Genomic DNA, 17,459 nt, shown 5'->3' with positions numbered 1-17,459 from the left:
AGTAAACCCCATTGAATTCAATAGGACTTACGTTTGAGTAGACATGGCTAGGATTGTGCTGTAAATTAATGGGACTTTTGATTGAACATAGCAAAGGATTGTGCTTGTGTAGTAAATCTTTCTCTCCCCCTTCAATACTATTTTTAAAGCAATTAGGCAGGGCTTACTTAGGTATCACTGCTTTTATTAGATAGGAAACTAATACTGATGTTATTTTGTTAAAAATGTTCTTCAATGACCACCTGGTTTTGATAATAAACTATTATATGGGGTCTATGTATTTTTACATCTCATGTATCTGTGTGTGTATGTGAGTGTGAGTGTGTGCGTGTGGAGTCTTCCCAACAACCCTGTGAGGTAGGATTGCCAGTTGGAAACCAAGGCAGCTCACGATAACAAATACCTTTAAAATCCAATAACCATAAATACTATAAACAGTTGCAAAACAGCTTAAAGCAGCATGATTCTGAATTTTGGGTTGGATGAGTGTTATCATTTGAGTCTGCAGTTCTGTGCATGCCTCACTGTTTGAGTGAGTCCTATTGAATACATTGGGACTTGCTTCTGAGTAAACAATCATAGGATTGCACTACAAATATCTTTACAGGTTGTGTAAATAATAAACATCTTTGACAGTCATGCTTATATAAATATTTCTTCATACTATGTCCCGATAAGCATTTGATTTCACATTATGGTTGTACATCATTATTTCCTCTACATTTTAAGTGTACCCTTCTTCCTTGGGGTGACCATGGTTTACCTCTGCTGTTTTCATCCTGAGGGGCAGATTACACTGAGAGATGGTGAGTAGCCCATGGTCACCCAGTAAACTTTATAGCTCATTTCCATTTAAAAAAATTAATTAAAGCAATCTACATGCAGGCAAAGTTTATTAAGTATATCCATATAATACATTTAAAGCACATCCAGCTTTCATGTAAAGTGCATGACTTCCCTTAAAGAATCCTGGGAAGTATAGTTTCCCCCTCACAGTTATTGTTCTGACTACCCTTAACAAACTACAGTTCCCATTATTCTGTATTGGGATTCATGTGCTTCAAATGTATGTTTAAAGTGCTTTAAATAAATGATATGGATCTGCTCTAAGTATGCTGTGCATTCATTAGTGAATTGAAAAGAACAATTTTAAAAGATACTTTTTAAACAGGGAAAGGGCTGTAGCTCAGTGGCAGGGCATTTGCTTAGCATGCAAAGGTCCAGAATTCAATTTCTGAAAAATACTATTGCCTTGAATCCTGGAAAGACAATACTAGTCCATGTCATCAGTACTGAGATAGATGGTACCAAATGACCTGAGTCAGTATAAGGTAGATTTGTTTGTTCCTAAAAGTGGAAAGAGACCCAAGGACCACAGTGACTCCAAAATTTATTTATGTATTTTATTTACAGCATTTATATACAACTTTATTGCAAAATATCTCAACACGGTTTGCAGAAGGAATTAAAACAATAAAATTATTGGCAAACACACTTAAAGACAGGTATTTTAAAACATTCAAAATAATAAAACCAGCAATGAGTTAAAAAACAAATAAAAAACGCAATAGCTTCTACCTGCTTGGGTAGGCTTGCCTAAGCAAAATGTTTTTAGCAGGTGCTGAAAAGAGTACAATGAAGGCACCTGCCTAATGTCAATAGGCAGGGAGTTCCAAAGTGTAGCTGCCACACTAAAAGGCTGATTTCTTACAAGAGCAGTACAAGTACTATGTGGCACTCATAACATGGAAAACACACCTTGAACTTGGCCTGGTAGCAAATTGGCAACCTCTGCAGAGGTATTATGTGCTGATAGGGTCTCTCCCTTGTCAGCAATCATGCCACAGCATTCTGCACTAACTGCAGCCCCTGGGTCAGGTTGTGCTGCATGGGGATTTCTGTGACCTTGGCTGACTGGCTGCCAGGATTTTTTTAGTTTTGGTTTTTGGTTAAGAATCCTGACTGGTTGTGGGATGCTGAGTTGTCTGCCTTACTCATAGGAATTTTGTTGTAGATAGAAAGGTATTGTATTTAGGAAATCATTACTGTCTTTTCTTTTTCTTTTTCTATTTTCATTTCATTTACTTCTGACCTCACTCCCTTACATCCATAGAAGCAACAACAGTGGTTCCATGCTCTCAACTCAACCTTTTTAAACCCATTGATGATGCACTTTGTTGGTTGCATGACGGTTTGTTTCTTGCCCAATAATGGTAAAAAAGAATTCACATACTGGGAAGTGTCGTGCAATTGTTGTTGTTCCCAAACTGCGGTCTGTGAAGGCAGATCAAACCATGTGTGTTTTCTCTCTGTCAATTATTACTCACTGGAATTGGGTTGGCTGTCAAAGTGAGTTTATAGCAGCCCATAAGGGTAGAGTAACTCATTTCTCAGACCTCTTTCTGAAGTGAAGGGTCAAGTCTGTAAAGATGTTTTGAGCAGCCATGTTAAAAAGTACAGGCAGGGCATTCCAGCCAGGGGGTTGCCAACCATGCTTGGATATGGATATCTCTCCAGAGGATCCTTAGTCAAGCTTTACCAACAGCACAGTCCAAACTATATCTACTCAGAAGTAAGTCCTATTGAGTTCTATGGGGCTTGGTAAGTGTGTTTGGAATTGAAGCCTTCAGGGACATCCATCTTCACTCCTAAGTGTTCCTATCTAACATCTTCACAACACTAGGCTCCTTTCTTCCTACAATGGCCTTCTGGTGACGGGGCTGGCCTAAGGGCACTTAAACCTTTCTTGCCAGAAGCAAGTAGCTAGATTAAATGTTCCCTACCCAGGCTCTATCTTTTAGCTAAGATTTAATTTCCAACCAGAGAAATGTTTTTGTTTGAATTGTATGCTCCAAGCAACTGTGGTTCATACTTAAGGTATCATGCTTAATGACATCACTAGGGCCTGCCCCTGTGACATCACTTGGCCCACCCCATGACATCACTACAGCCTGCCCCCATGACTTCACTAGGGCCTACCCCTGAAATCTCAGGGTTTGGGATCCTTCTGACCTGGCAACCCTATTGCTAAATATTCTATGTAGCTCATCTTATGTAAGCATACATAAGAATGCTATAAACTACTGGGCAACTTATTCGTAGCTGCCTCTTCACTTTGTTTGCCACATATCTGAAAAGCAGAAATTGGATTTAGTTTGCTTTTAAAGGTGAGCCTTCCTAACTTGGACTTTCCAAACCACTATACGAAGCAAAACACAAGCCATCCTTTGAAATTCACACGCCTATGAATTTTGCAATGTTGAATAAACCCAGACTTGTTAAGGGAAAATATGCATAAAAATGCTTATAATAGTACTGTATTGCGGAAAATTGCCTCAGAAAAGTGGGTATATCAGGCAAAGTTGCAGACAAACTTCTGTAACTGGGAAAAATTTGCATTGCAATGCTGATCAATTTTCATGAGGACTTTTTTAAAGAGAAAACTCACAGACTGATGTTGAAATGTAGAGAACTGAACTTAAAATTGGAAAAATGAGAAACTGAAACCTCAGTTGACAGATTCGCCCATCCTTAGCAGTAGTGTAGTGGCAAATTCAGAACTGCAGGGTCCCTTCACTCTACACCCCCTCACAGCCACACCCCCTTTTCCACTTTCTCTTGTCTCTCTTGCTTTCCCTGTTGTCTCATGAGTCCACACTCCACTACAACAGATGTCCCTAGGAGCCAATCAGTATGAAAGGGGAGACTGTGTGTTAGCTACTAAGAAGAGTCTTCTCAATGGCTGACTCACCTCCTTTCACTCTGGCCCCAATCAATACAAAAGGACAAGGGCTCTTCTCAGTGACTGACATACTCCCTTTCCATGCTCTTTGGCATATATATAGGGACCCTGCTCCCCACACAATAATGGTTCTATGCAGAGCTTGGAAAATTTACTTTTTTTTAACTACAACTCCCATCAGCCCCAGCCAGCATGGCTACTGGATTGGGCTGATGGGAGTTGTAGTTCAAAAAAGTAACTTTTCCAAGCTCTGGTTCTACGACCCCATGACACTGGATGACTACACCCCTGATCCCTAGTAGGGTTGCCCTATGAAGGTGGCCAGCAGGAGGTGTTTTCTGCTAGTTAGTACCATGATGAGCAGAAAATACACCTGCACTGAGCTAGAAGAAGGCTTTAGTTAACTAGTTAAAGAAGCTACAGAACCGAAATGTATGTTAATAATGGGTGGTGTCCAATGCTGCAGCTCCACTGGCACAATGGACTTCCAGGGGTGCTATTGAGCCTCCTCTTCCTCTGTCCCTCCAACTCTGTGAACCCTCAAAAGAAGCTCTGGAGGGTTGGGAAATCCTCTGGAGCTAATTCTCATAGTCATCATTGGGGGAAGGGTCTCTAGCTCAGTCATAGAGCATCTGCTTTGCATGCAGAAGGTCCCAAGTTCAATCTCTAGCATCTCCATGTAGGGCTGGGAACGTCTCAAGGGACAAGATAAAATCAGCACATAAAGCAATTTAAATCCAGAACAATTTAAAACAATGATTAAAATAAAATACATAAAATGCTCATCCAGCAACATATTTATTAATCCTACATGCAAGTCCCAGAGCTTGGAAGATTACTTTTAAAAAGTAATAAATTACAGTTACAGTTACAAGTAGCAATTACCGTTACAATTACAATTGCTCTGAAAGTAACTGATTACTTTACTTTTCCTCCAAAGTAATCACTACAATTACATTTCAGTTACTTAAAAAAACACCTAGAAGGTGCTGGCCTTGGCTGCTGCACATCTAAGTAGCCTAAAACAACATTAAAAATAAACAAACATATACAGAGGTAGTAGAATAATTATTTTTATTCATAAGATAGCAATGGTGGTCTCTCTGCTGGTAAGGGTGGTGGGGAGGGAGGCTGAGGCCACTACTCAGATCTTTGCACGTTAAACCAAGTGCAATCCCCCCCACTCAGCCAGCCAGCATAATCTCTCTCACTTAACCACCTCCCAGACCCTGCCCTGCCACCAACTAAGGGACAAACACTCAAGCAAACATTTTCCCCTGAGATGCAAAAAAGTTAAAATACTTCAAATGCAGCATAGTAGCTTGAGAGGGTGGTGGAGGCCACTTTGTGTGCTAAGTGCAAACACAGTACACACACACACACACACACACACACAAGCTTTGTCATCTTTCACCTCCACAGTTCTTTATCTCCATTCTGCTGCTGCCTCCTTCTCCTCCTTTATCCATGTTTTTGACCTCCGGCTCCTTTTTCCCTCCACTCCATTCTTCACCACCACTATCCATTTTTTAAACAATTGTTTTCTCTACTCCACCCCATTTCACTCTCCGCCTCCTCCCTCGTCACCTCGTACCCATCCACAGAGCATGAGGGAAGAGCAATTCTGCACAGAAGCCCAGTTTGAGGCACATGATTCTCATCCACAAATCCCTCCCCAAAGTAATGCCCAAAAGTAATGCCCAAAAGTAATGCTGGAAACGTTACAATTACTCCACAAAAGTAGTAATTACTCCTAGTTCTATTATAATCAAAATGTATAGGAATTACCCACTCGTTACTCAAATAAGTAATGAATTACAAGTAATTCGTTACTTGTAACTAGTTACTTCCAAGCTCTGGCAAGTCCTACCCACCCCACTAAAAGATGAGCACCATCATGGGAGGCAGCTTAATTAACCTGGATAAGGGTCTGGGCAGATTACTAGGGGGAAAGGTGATCCTTAACATATTGTGGTCCTGAGTCATATAAAGCTTTAAAGATCAAAAACAGTGTTTTGAATTTGAGCCTGGAATCTCATCGGTAGCCAGTGGAGTCGGGCCAGAATCAGGGTAATATGTTCAGATCTCTTGGTTCCAATCAATAATCTGGCCACTGAACTCTACACTAGTGTATTTTCCAAACTGTCTTCAAAGGCAGCCCCGTCTGTAATGCCCACACTTATCTAACCTAGAGGTTACCAGAGCATTGGCAACTGAAGCCAGATTATTCCTGTCCACACCAGGTTGCAGCTGGGTCACCTGCCAAAGCTGACAGAAGGCACTCTGCACCACTGAGGTCACTTGTGCTTCCAGCGACAGAAGTGGATCCAATACCCCCAAGCTTGCACCGCTGCTTCTTTAGGGGGAGTTTAACTCCTTCCATCCCATCAAACCCCACCTATCCAGTCCAGGGAGCCACCCACTAACAGGGCCTCAGTCTTATCTGGACAGAGCTTCAGTTCATTGCCTCTCATCCAGTCCATATCCAAAGCCAGATGCTGATCTTGCGCATTCACTGCCGCACCTACAGATGTTAAGGAGAAACAAAGGTGCGTGTCATCAGCATATTGATGACAGTCCACTCCAGATAACCCCACTCAGCAGTTTCATATAGATGTTAAACAGCATGGGGGCTAGGATGAACCCTGTTGAAGGCTGTGCGGGGTCAAGCACCATTCTTCAAGTGCCACTCTCTGGAGGGGGCCATCCAAATAAGACTGGAATAGCCACAAAGCAGTGCCATCCAGTCTCAGTTGAGACAGCTGCTCCAGGTTGATGATACTGAAAAGAGAAATCAAGGAGAGTCAACAGGGCTACACATTGTGGAGGCATGCAGGGGGAGGAGAGGAAATAGAAGTTCCATAGCACCAGCAGAACTGCACGCGCAATGCACTGAATACAACCCAAAGTTGTAATCCATAGTTGAATCAATTTGTTATTCCTCATGTGACACATGTTGATTCAGAGTCAGTTTTGGCCAAAAGAAATTGTCCAATGAATTTAACCAGCTGTCTAGGTGAATGGATAGAATGCTACAAATTCATTTTAAGCCAAATAATTCCAGTAATAAAGGTAGTACACAGAGGCAGCAGGGGACACACAATTGCCCATTCCCTCCCAAACTTAAATTCCCTCATTTAAGTGTTGCACAATTCAACTAATGAAGTTATGTAGAAAGAAGTGGTAATTCAGATTCCACACTGTCCTGTTCTTTTTTTTTTTAAAATGTGTCTTTATCCTAACAGGAAAAAGTGGATTATGGCTAAAGATAATTACACCATGGTGACCAACTTCATTCTCTCTGGACTTACAGAACATCTGGGCATGCGGCCTCCACTCTTCGTGGTCTTTTTAGTCATCTATATTTTCACTCTGGTGGGGAATCTGGGGGTGATTGTATTAATCTGGATTGATCCTCAATTGCACACCCCAATGTACTTTTTCCTCAGCAGTCTGTCCTTATTAGATGCTTGCTACTCCACTACCATCACTCCAAATATGCTGGTGAACATTTTAGTGGGACACCAAATCATCTCTTATGCTGCCTGCATTGCACAATATTTCTACTTTGTAATCTTTGCCACCACTGAGTTTTTCCTACTGGCAGCCATGGCATATGACCGGTATGTGGCCATCTGCAACCCTCTGCTCTACACTTCTGTTATGACAAAGAAACGTTGTGCAGGGATGATAGCAGCTTCATACATCTCTGGTATTGTGAACTCCCTAGTACACACATGTGGATTGTTCAGATTGTCCTTCTGTGGCTCCAATGTCATCAATCACATTTTCTGTGATCACACCGCCCTCCTGAAACTGGCTTGCAATGACATCCACATCAATGAGATGCTGATATTCATTTTTGGTAGCTTTTTAGAAATAAGCTCCTTGATTGTCATTGTGACATCTTACGTATTCATAATTATAGCTGTACTAAGGATTCGCTCTGTGGAGGGAAGGCATAAAGCCTTCTCCACATGTGCCTCCCATCTCACAGCAGTGGCCATATACCATGGGACCATCCTCTTCATGTACTTCAGGCCCAGCTCAAGCTACTCGCTCGACACAGACAAAATGGCCTCTGTGTTTTATACAGTGATAATACCCATGTTGAATCCTTTAATCTACAGCCTAAGGAACAAGGATGTGAAATGTGCTCTAAGGAAACTGATAGGGGGGAAAGTGTTTTCTTAGTAAATATTTATTATAATATTCTTAACAAAATTATCAAGCATACTAATACTAAACTGCTCATCTCCCAGGAAAATACCAATGCATGGCCTTGAGAAAGACCTTGCCTGCACTTGTATAAAGGGAATATATTGGAATATTTGTTGTTGTTATTTTTGTTCTATTTATTTATTTATTTTTATTTATTTATTGCACTTTTGGACCGCCCTTTAGCGACAAGCTCTCAGGGCGGTGTACAACAGAATAAAACAGATTAAAATACAGGTGGGTGTGGGTACAATACACTATAAAAACATTTTTAAAAGCAAGATTAAGACAAAAAGATTAAAATTAAATAGATTAAAATTAAAATTTAAAATACCTGGGCAAAGAGGTAGGTCTTTACCTGGCGCCGAAAAGTTAACAAAGAAGGCGCCAGGTGTATCTCGTCAGGGAGGGCGTTCCATAATTTGGGGGCCACCACTGAGAAGGCCCTAGCTCTAGTTGTTGCTCTCCGGGCCTCCCTATGCATTGGAACCCGGAGAAGGGCCTTCGACGTCGAGCACAGCGAACAGGTAGGTACATAGCGGGAGAGGTGTTCCGCCAGGTATTGCGGTCCGATGCCATTAAGGGCTTTATAGGTAAGAACCAACACTTTGAATCTGGCCCGGAAACATATTGGTAGCCAGTGCAGCTGGGCCAGGACAGGTGTTATATGATCAGATTTTTTAGTCCAAGTAAGAACTCTGGCCGCAGCATTCTGCACCAGCTGAAGTTTCTGAACCGTCTTCAAAGGTAACCCTACGTAGAGTGCATTACAGTAGTCCAATCTAGAGGTTACCAGAGCATGGATAACTGTGGCGAGGTTCTCCCTGTCCAGGTAGGGTCGTAGTTGGGCTACCAGCTGAAGCTGGTAGAACGCATTCCGTGCCACCGAGGCTACCTGAGCCTCCAGTGACAGGAGCGGATCTAATAAGACCCCCAAACTACGGACCTGCTCCTTTAGGGGGAGTGTAATCCCATCTAGGGCAAGTCGGACATCAACCATCTGGGCAGAGAGCCCCCCCACCAACAGCATCTCAGTCTTGTCAGGATTGAGTCTCAGTTTATTAGCTCTCATCCAGTCCATTATTGCGGCCAGGCAGCGGTTTAGTACATTAACAGCCTCACCTGAAGAAGATGAAAAGGAGAAGTAGAGCTGCGTATCATCAGCATATTGCTGGAAACACACTCCAAATCTCCTAATGACCTCACCCAGCGGCTTCATATAGATATTAAAGAGCATGGGGGACAGAACTAAACCCTGCGGGACCCCATATTGGGGTACCCAGGGACTCGAGTAATGCTCCCCAAGCACCAGCTTCTGGAGACAATTCTCGAGGTAGGAGCACAGCCACTGCCAAGCAGTGCCTCCAACTCCTAAATCCGCAAGTCGCCCCAGAAGGATACCATGGTCGATGGTATCGAAAGCCGCTGAGAGATCAAGGAGAACCAACAGAGTTACACTCCCTCTGTCTTTCTCCCGACAGAGGTCATCATACAGGGCGACCAAGGCTGTTTCTGTACCAAACCCCGGCCGAAAGCCCGATTGAAATGGATCCAGATAATCAGTTTCATCCAAGAGAGCCTGGAGTTGGCGAGCGACCACACGCTCTAAAACCTTGCCCAGGAATGGAACATTTGCTACCGGTCTATAGTTGTCAAGGTTTTCAGGGTCTAAGGAGGGGTTTTTTTAGGAGCGGTCTCACCACCGCCTGTTTCAGGCAGAGTGGTACCACTCCCTCTCGTAAAGAGGCATTGATCACCTCCTTGGCCCAGCCGGCTGTTCCATTCCTGCTAGCTTTTATTAGCCATGAGGGGCAAGGATCCAGAGCAGAAGTGGTCGCCCGCACCTGTCCAAGCACCTTGTCCACATCCTTGAGCTGTACCAACTGAAATTCATCCAATAAAACAGGACAGGACTGTGCTCCGGACACCTCATTAGGTTCAACTGCTACAATATTGGAGTCAAGGTCCCGGCGGATGTTCATGATCTTATCTTGGAAGTGTCTCACAAACTCATTACAGCGGGCTGTTGATGGTATTATTGCGTTCTGAGGACCAGAATGTAAAAGTCCCCGAACAACTTTATAAAGTTCTGCTGGGCGGTTACAAGATGACTGAATGTAGGCAGCAAAGTACTGCTTCTTTGCTGCCCTCACTGCCTTCACATAGAGCTTGGTAGAGACCTTCACAAGTGCAAGGTTACAGCCGTCGGGAGTTTGTCTCCATTTGCACTCAAGCCGTCTCCTTTCTTGCTTCATCACTCTTAGCTCCGAGGTAAACCACGGAGCCAAATGAGCTCTGCAAAGGAGAGGGTGCATCGGGGCGATCGTGTCAACTGCCCGGGTCATTTCCATATTCCACAGATTGACCAGGGTTTCGACAGGAGCATCAGTTTTATCAGCCGGAAAACTCCCCAGAGCCTTCTGAAAACCCTCAGGATTCATTAGTCTCTGGGGACGGACCATCTTAATTGGTCCTCCACCCTTGCAGAGGGAAGAAAACATTGTGAGTCTAAACCTCAATAGGCGATGATCTGTCCATGACAAAGGAATAGATGTAAAATTCCTCACTCCCAGATCACCATCCCCTAATCCAGTGGCAAAAATCAAGTCTAGAGTGTGCCCCGAGATATGCGTAGGGCCAGTAACAATTTGAGACAGTCCCATGGCTGTCATGGAAGGCATGAAGTCCTGAGCCGCCCCAGACAAAGCGGTCTCGGCATGAATGTTGAGATCCCCCAATATCAAAAATTTGGGGGATCGCAACACTAAACCCACGACCACCTCTGTCAGCTCAGTTAGGGAGGCTGTTGGGCAGCGGGGTGGACGGTACACCAACAGTATTCCCAGTCTGTCTCGCTGACCCAATGCAATGTGAAGACACTCCAGACCATTAGCCACCTGGATAGGGTGCCTAACAAGAGGGATGGAACTTCTATAGACCACAGCGATTCCCCCTCCCCGACCCTCGGATCTACCCAGATGCTGAACCGAGTACCCAGGTGGGCACAGCTGGGAGAGATTAATACCTCCCAGATCGCTCACCCAGGTCTCGGTAATAAACGCATTTATATCCTGCCCTTCCTCCCAGCAGGACCCCAGGGTGGAAAGCAAAAGCACTAACAACACTCTAAAACATCATAAAAACAAACTTTAAAATATATTAAAACATACTTTAAAACATATTAAAACAAAACATCTTTTTTAAAAAAAAAGCTTTAAAAACATATTAAAAACCAATTCCAACACAGATGCAGACTGGGATAAGGTCTCTACTTAAAAGGCTTGTTGAAAGAGGAAGGTCTTCAGTAGGCACCCAAAAGATAACATAGGTGGTGCCTGTCTAATATTTAAGGGGAGGGAATTCCAAAGGGTAAGTGCCACTACACTAAAGGTCTGCTTCCTGTGTTGTGCAGAATGGACCTCCTGATAAGATTGTAGGAGGCCCTCACCTGCAGAGCTCAGTGATCAACTGAGTATATAAGGGGTAAGATGGACTTTCAGGTATCCTGGTCCCAAGCTGTATAGGGCTTTGTACAACAAAATCAGCACTTTGAAGTTAGCCTGGTAGCTAATACGTAGCCAGTGCAATTCATTCAGCAGCGGGTCACACGTTGGTGATACCCTGCCCAGTGAGCAGTCTCATGCAGCTTCTGGATCAACCTCAAGGGCAGACCCACATAGAGCACATTACAGTAATCCAGCCTGGAGGTTACCAGAGCGTGGACAACAGTGGTCAGGCTATCCCAGTCCAGAAACGGCCGCAGCTGTCTTACCAGCCAAAGGTGGTAAAAGGCACTCCTAGCCACAGAGGTCACCTGGGCCTCTAGTGACAAAGATGGGTCCAGGAGCACCCCCAGACTACAAACTTGCTCTTCCAGAGGGAGTATGACCCCATCCAAAGCAGGCAACTGACCAATTATCTAAACTCGGGAACCACCAACCCACAGCGCTTCCGTCTTGCTAGGATTCAGACTCAGTTTATTGGCCCTCATCCAGCCCACTACCGAGTCCAGGCGGCAGCATTCAGGCGGCAGCATTCCAGGGCTTGCATGGCCTCTCCCTATTCAGATGTTACAGAGAAATAGAGCTGGGTATCATCAGTGTACTGCTGACACCCCACACCACATCTCCAGATGACTGCTTCCAAGGGCTTCATATAGATGTTAAACAGCATGAGGGACAAGATGGTAGTCTATGGCACCCACAGCACAACTGCCAGGGAGCTAAAAGACAATCACCCAATGCTGTAAAACAGTGTCTCCAATACCCATCTCACCAAGTGGGTCCACAAGGATACCAAGGGGGCCCACAGGCGGCTACCTATTTGTGGTCTGGTTTTTCAGAAGGTTTCAGAATCCAATATTCTGGGCCTAGGTTACCTCTTTCTTATTCCAACCAAGCTTGTTTGGGAATTGGAAGCCTTAGTCTCAGCCAAACTGGCCAAGGAGATTGACCAAATTTCCAGGTCCTTTTCACACACCCCTTTCCCAAACCTTTGGGTGTCACCTTTGAGCACTGTGCCCAAAAAGCAGCCAAGTGAATATCGCCTCATCCGTAACCTGTCCTTTCCGAAGGGCAGGTCAGTGAATGATGGTATCCCGCTGGAGAGTGTGTCAGTTTGATACACATCTTTTGATGAGGCGGTCAAGGTAGTGAGGCTGTCTGGCCCAGATGCATTATTGGCCAAACGCAACATTAAGTCCACCTTTCACCTGCTACCTGTTCACCCCCTGGACATTGATCTCCTGGGTTTTACATTTCAGGAACGTTTCAGGGGCAGTATTATGTTGATAGAGCGATGCCCATGAGCTGCTCTATTTCTTGCTCTGCATTTGAGGCTTTCAGCACCTTCCTGGAGTGGGTGGTGAGAAACAGGTCTGGTTCATCTCTCACTGCTCAGTACCTGGACAACTTTCTGTTTGTTGAAGCAGCTAGCTTTCACCAGTGCACTCTTCTGGTGGACACCTTTAACAGGCTTACAGGGGCTATCAGGAACTGGGGGGCCATTTGGCCCCCCCAAAATCTGAGGACCCTTCCACCTCCTTTACTTTCTTGGGTATACAGCTTGACACTGTGGCCCAGTCTTCCAGTCTGCCAGCTAACAAATTACAGTCACTGTGCTCTTGTCTGAGGGAAGCCATAGTAGCAAAGAAACTCACTCTGCTCCAGCTACAGGAGTTAGTTGGCCATTTGGTTTTTGCCTCCAGGGTGGTCTCACCAGGGTATGCATTCTTACGTTGTCTCTGTGAAGCCATGAAGGGCATCAGCTCTCAATTCCATTTCATTAGGGTATCAGCAGGTATGAGGGCCGATATGGGAATGTGGCTCACCTTCCTTGAGGAGTACAATGGTATCTCCTCTTGGAGGGAGGAGTTGCTTATTGAAGCAGAGTTCCAAGTCATGTCCAATGCTGAGGGGGGTGCTGGCTTTGAAGTAATTTTCCAAGATCAGTGGTGCTCAGAGCACTGGCCACCGGAGAGGCAAGAGACGGGGGGTCAGAGCTGACTTGACATTCTTGGAATTTTTTCCTATTGTGGTGGCTGTCCATCTTTGGCATTTGACTTTCCAGAACTGCACCATGTGTTTTTGGTGTGACAATCAAGCAATGGTATGTGTGATCAACTCCCAGTCTTCCAAGTCAGTTCGGGTGATGCATCTGGTGCGGGCTTTTGTTCTGCAGTGCTTGCGATTTTATATCTTGTTTGTGGCTCTGCATGTTCCGGGACTACAAAATGGCATTGCTGATGCCCTGTCTTGCTTCCAGATGGAGCTTTTCCATGCGTTAGCCTCAGGCGCCTCCCCCAACCCAGTGTTGATGCCAACCCACCTTTGGAACCTTGGGAGCTAAGGTGCAAACTGCCATCACATCAGCCTTGGTGCCCAGTACAAGGAAGGCCTATCAGCATAGTTGTGCAGAATTCCAGCAATTCTGGGGAGTGCAAAGTGTGTCCCTCGAGTGACCTATCCCAGTGGTTCACCTTATGCAGTTTATGGTGTCCCTTCGGGTGGCTGCCAGGGCTGTTGGCACCATCGTGGGGCATTTGTCCACTTTGGCTTTCGCCTCTAAGGCAGGCAGAATTCCTGAATATACCTTGGACTTCAGGATCCGGAAGATGCTTGAGGGATGGGGGTGTTCTTCTCTCCCCATGCCTGATAAGCATAGGCCTTTCACGCCCAATGTCATCCTTCAACTGTTATCTGAGTTTTGTAAGGTGTGTGCTTCTCATGATGAAGTGCTCCTGTTTACAGCTGTGGCCCTAATTGTGTTCTTCGGGACATTATGCCCTAGCGAGTTTCTGGTGTGCTCACCACATGATGTCTCCAGCAAGGGCCTCAGTTATGGTGATTGTATCCTGTTGGAATATTCAGTACAACTGACTTGGAGATGGTTAAAGACAGACCAGAGAGGCAGAAGGCAGACAATATTGCTGGGCTCATGCCCAGTGCTGGCATTATGCCCTGTGGCAGCAATGAGGACCTATCTGTTGTCCAGGCCAGCAGGCCAGGGTTATCTGTTCATACACCATGACAGGTCCACTTTGACTCAGTTCCAGTTCTGGGCTGTTTTAGGCAATGCCTTGTTGACTAATGGGCGAGATCCTGTGGTGTATGGTTTGCATTCCTTTTGGACTGGGGCCTCATGGGCCTCCCTCCGGAAAATATCCATGCCATTGGCAGATGGCGATTTGCAGCATTTAAGGTCTATAGGCGGTTTTAGTTTATCATTGCCTATAATTGTTAACTGTTTTTTTCTTTGTTTTTCAGGTTTGCGTCACCTTCCAAGCTCTGTGCACATGGTGCCCATGCCTCCCAGCCTGGGCCATGTTTAGGTGAAAGGTGAGGAGGGGAATGTTATGGGGGGGACTGTGATGTCCTTCCCCCGGCACCACCTGTGAAGCTCTCACTTGTGGCTAGCAGCAGACAGGAACGTCAGGTTTTCTTCTTACCCTTTACAGCTCTAGCATAGATTTCAACAAATCCCACTGCTAGGCAGCACCACCAGTCACTTTCTGTAACCAATACTCCCAGAGACTTTGCCTAAGTCTCTCTATAGCTTGTTACTTTGTGACTGTGTGCCTATGCTGTTCCCAACCCCCTTGTATCTTTATATATAAAGCATACAACTCTGGGTTGCTCTGGATACTTGACTTGTTACAATATCTCCCTTCACTGCTGCCACCATTAGATACAGTTTCTGTTCAGCCTTGGTAATTACCTTGCCCTCCCTTCTGGTCTGTATATTCCCCCAGCCAAGGATCAGGCCTTTGGTAAACCAAATAAGTATTTATTTAATATTAGAAATAACAAAATTACTTAAGGAATGTTTCACAAGCATATGGTTTCATCTATATTCTGTTATGTACTTGACTTTTTACTAATTGCCTCAGAACTCCGACTCACTCTCAACAACAAAACACCTCTCTTCAAACCTCCAACCTCCCTCTCAACCTTCAACCTCACCCCTCAACCTCCCAGATTCAACTGTCATTCTTCCATTTATACTCCCAGCCATTCAAATGCTCAGCCAATCATCCAGCATTCTACTGCTCATGTACTCCCCCCTCCTCTTTCACGCCACTGACCATATGTCTTCTATATAACCAGCACTTACCATATTTACAATATAAGCAGGAACATCACAGGGACTTCTTCCCACTTTGTCCCGGATTTGGGCTAAAGGTCCAATTCATCATGTCCTCATTATTCACCTGGGCGAAAATGACCTGGTGTGGCTGTCTGGAGTGGATCTGCTGCACAGGGTGACACATGATCTGCATTGGATTTCTCACCATTTTCCTGTGGTTTTTGTAGTTTTGGTCTTTTTGGTCTGATTTACTCAAAAGGTGGGTTTGGAGGGGAACAGTCCATCTGAAAAGGATTGATCAGGCTAGGTGCAGGGTGAACAGGAGTGTCCACAAGTTGGTCTTGGCCATGGGGTGGGCACTTCCGACCCATCCGGAGATTCGCTATGGTGCTCCACAGTTGTTTAGGGATAACAGGGTTCACCTTTCTGACCTTGTTTGTAATCTGTTTTTGGAGAACATGCAGAGGGGACATCGGGACATTTTTCTGGTGGGTAGAGGTGATCAAGCTGTAGCTGATCAGCTGTAGCTGATCACCTCTTGTGGCGTGAAGTCCAGGCAGGTGATGAAGTTACGGGGTAAGAATAGGTGTACTGAGGGATTTTGAGTTTGGGGGGGCACCCTCTAGGAATCACCTGGGCTTGATGCCAGGGTTTGACTTGGGGGTGCCCCTTGTGGTCTGGCTTGTGCTTTTAGGTGAATGCCAGTACAGTGGGGCCCGGATGCGTAGGTTGGATGCACACCCAAGGCTGGCCCAGCAAGGAGGAAGGTTTTCCTCCTTGTCCTTGGCTGGGGAGCCTCAGCTGGTGGCTGGTTACATGCCCAGGGGGTCTGGGGGGACTTCCTCCCCCCCTCCAGAGGTAGGCAAAGACTTCACCTGCTTGGAAGTTTTGAATTTGGATAATTTGGTTGATTTGGCCTGCATGTGCTCCAAAAAGTTTTATATTTTAATAAATATAACATCATTCCAATGTATGTGTCCTGAGTCTTCTTTACGGGTTTGGGGGCAATAATATTGTTATGTAATCGTTAAATGATGAAAACTGCATAAACATCACCTTCCTTTTCCTCCTGGATCAGGGGACTCTAGCGGTTAGATCAGTGACCCCAAATCTGTGCAAATGCCTTCCCAATGAACTTAATAAAATTTGTCAGTGTGTGTTTGTGTGAGAGAGAAAGCCAGGGTGTGTGTGTTAAATAAAATTGTAAAGTAGCCAAACTGTATGATCATGAAGGCCATATCCAAGCCTATTGATGTAGGTGTGGAGGGCTGCATCAAGGAACATGCAGTAGCAATGCAAATGGGTCCTGATGCAAGCAGCAGCTTCAGGTTGCAATTCTCAATGGGACCATGGTAGGGGGAAAGGGTTAAACTCTGCAATCCCAGTGCTGCTTGCTGCCTCCCATTCAAGCTAGGGCTGCAAATGAACAACTTTATTTTGTGACTCAAGTTGCAGCTGTAGAGGAAGAACTGGGAGTGGATTTCTTTAAAAAAAATCTCCACACTGATTGCATTCGCTCAACACCACTTCTCATTTGGCCCTGAACTTGCACTGTCTGGTCACTGGCATTTCTTAGTTTAGTTTGCTTAGCCATGAATTTTCACATGGAGGCACCTTTGAGCCTCTGACAGCTTCATTGACCTTGGAGCTCACTAGCTATGGGGTTGCTGATGCTACCATGGGCCCCTCAGCACACTTTATTATTGTTTGAAGAGCATGTGTAAAAATGCATATTAGAGTACAATGTGCATAACAATGCATATTTTTATAATATCATACAAAATGCATTGTATTATGAAAAATTGCTTTAGAAAAATGCATATGTCCTAATATGTCTATATTACAAGAAATATGCACTAAAATACTGGTGAATTTTCATGAGGACTTTTAAAAAAAATACGCAAACTGATCTGGA

General features: G+C 44.8%; 1 protein-coding gene across 2 annotated transcripts; it reads left to right on the top strand.

Moving 5' to 3' along the window:
* The first annotated feature begins 460 nt into the window (after positions 1-460).
* On the top strand, positions 461-17,428 carry LOC133376794 (olfactory receptor-like protein COR4). Of its 2 annotated transcripts, XM_061609582.1 has the most exons (3): positions 461-477; positions 2,117-2,135; positions 7,034-7,936. In XM_061609582.1, exons 1-3 carry the CDS (start codon positions 461-463, stop codon positions 7,934-7,936), a joined length of 939 nt encoding a protein of 312 aa, XP_061465566.1. The 2 variants fall into 2 exon arrangements, with proteins under 2 accessions (XP_061465566.1, XP_061465567.1); XM_061609583.1 differs by lacking the exons at positions 461-477; positions 2,117-2,135 and adding an exon at positions 17,427-17,428 and having other exon boundaries at positions 7,001-7,895.
* Positions 17,429-17,459: the final 31 nt, after the last annotated feature.

The sequence above is a fragment of the Rhineura floridana genome, chromosome 2 (assembly GCF_030035675.1).
Source record: "Rhineura floridana isolate rRhiFlo1 chromosome 2, rRhiFlo1.hap2, whole genome shotgun sequence".
Lineage (NCBI taxonomy): Eukaryota > Metazoa > Chordata > Lepidosauria > Squamata > Rhineuridae > Rhineura > Rhineura floridana.
Note: the sequence above shows the minus strand (reverse complement) of the source record. Positions and strands in the feature narration are given on the sequence as shown.